Source organism: Halyomorpha halys, unplaced genomic scaffold (assembly GCF_000696795.3).
Source record: "Halyomorpha halys isolate HHAL.00 unplaced genomic scaffold, Hhal_1.1 Scaffold10.1, whole genome shotgun sequence".
Classification (NCBI taxonomy): Eukaryota; Metazoa; Arthropoda; class Insecta; order Hemiptera; family Pentatomidae; genus Halyomorpha; species Halyomorpha halys.
Window position 1 is genome coordinate 285227 of NW_027107501.1, and position 1713 is coordinate 286939.

General features: G+C 30.8%; 1 protein-coding gene across 1 annotated transcript in view; it reads right to left on the minus strand.

Moving 5' to 3' along the window:
* Nos (Nitric oxide synthase) overlaps positions 1-1713 on the minus strand; it is a gene marked incomplete in the record, with an annotated part of 116843 nt that overhangs the window by 12641 nt on the left and 102489 nt on the right. The window contains 5 exon segments of the mRNA XM_067045864.1: positions 209-279; positions 381-485; positions 593-737; positions 821-915; positions 1041-1235. Coding sequence (XP_066901965.1) covers positions 209-279; positions 381-485; positions 593-737; positions 821-915; positions 1041-1235 — 611 coding nt within the window.

Sequence of the window (1713 nt, forward strand, 5' to 3'; positions counted from 1 at the left end):
ACCACCCTGGTACTCAATATATGAAAGATGATTAATAGAAGTATATATTATCCTATTGATATAATATTACAATTTTATAATCATCACAAATTAACTTGTATAGTAAAAACTGATACTAAGATATAACAAATAATAATGAAATAATAATATGATAATAATAATGGCTATGAAAATTTGAAATAATTTTAAAAGAAAAAAATTTTCTTACTTTACAGATGAGTTTCCATTAGGAATTCCTTGTTCATCCATCTTAATGGCATAAAGACTTTGAGCGAATCCCTAAAAAGAAAAAATAATATTAAAATTTTTAAAGAAATTTATTCAACACCTGAACAACTCATAGACAAAAGAAAATTTAATTAAATTAAAGAAATAACAACCTGTCCATTTTCTGGGGGATCACCGTTTCCAAATGTTGATGCTACAACAAGAAGTAGAGCTTCATGCTCAATTTTACTCATATCATATTCATCCATCGACAAGACCTGAAATAAAATTTGAAAAAATTAAATCAGACTAAAATAATTCACAATCCATAATAAAGATATTATCTGTTTACAAAATTATATGAAATAAATAGATCCATGATTACCTGGGAATGAAATGCATGGCTGAATATTGTTCCCAACTTTTTGGCATACATTTCTGATTTTCCTGTTTCTGTAGCAAATAGGATAGTTGCTTTGATTCTTTTAGAAAGAGCACTCCCAAATAGTTTGGAAGTGAATTTGACAGCCCTGTTTAGTGAAATGAAAATGTTAAAAATAATGAAAACATCTACTAATAAACATTGGGAAGAACAACCATAAATAATGATTACCTTGCAACTTGTTTAAAATGAAACTTTCTTTTCTCTTTTTTAGAACTGTCACCACCAGATTCATATTTCCATTCATGGTTTTTCCATGGAGGTTCCTAAACATATTTGAAATAAATTGATTTCTTAATTTTAAAGGACCAAAGAATGCTTATAAGTAATTGTGACCAAAAGTAAACATTTCATAACTTTTGTATTAAATGATTTAGTCCCTTTTATTTACCTGATAAGCATAGCCTGGATAGAGGAAGTAGTTGGCCATTTCTTGATGGAAAACAGGAGTCAATGATCCAGATATGGGTGGCACAATCCAACCCCAGTCAGCAGGACAACCACCTCTCAGGCGCTGTTCATTTTCGAGATGTTTCATAAATGTTTCTGCAGCTGTATGATGGTCAACAATTGTAACATTGCTCATCTAAAGAAAATAATGATAAATAATATAATTCAATAATACCACTTTTTCAAATATTTTTTTTTTTCCGGCAAAATGCACTGCTGTCATATTGGGCCTATTGTACAAGTCAAAACACACGTGCTCAGAGGAGACCAATTTTTCAAATGTTAATTAAGGTTTATAATAATTTTCCCAACTTGTTATGCGGAAAAGATTTTCAACTATCAATAATCAATATAGATTTATGGTATATACTGGCCTCTCTAGTCGAGTAGTCCAACATTTTGCTTATTGGTATAATAATAGTCACATTTCCATGGTATGGAAAATAGGTTGTTTCTCCAAAGAATATTCTTATTTTTCCCTCTTACCTGACATTACTCAATGGACCAAAAACGTCAGCATCAGTAACAGAACCACGGAGCGATTCAGCCCTCTGCAGGGTCACTTGATCTGTCTGACTGTTGGCTTTTATAAAAGAAGCTGAGCTGGCTAAGCT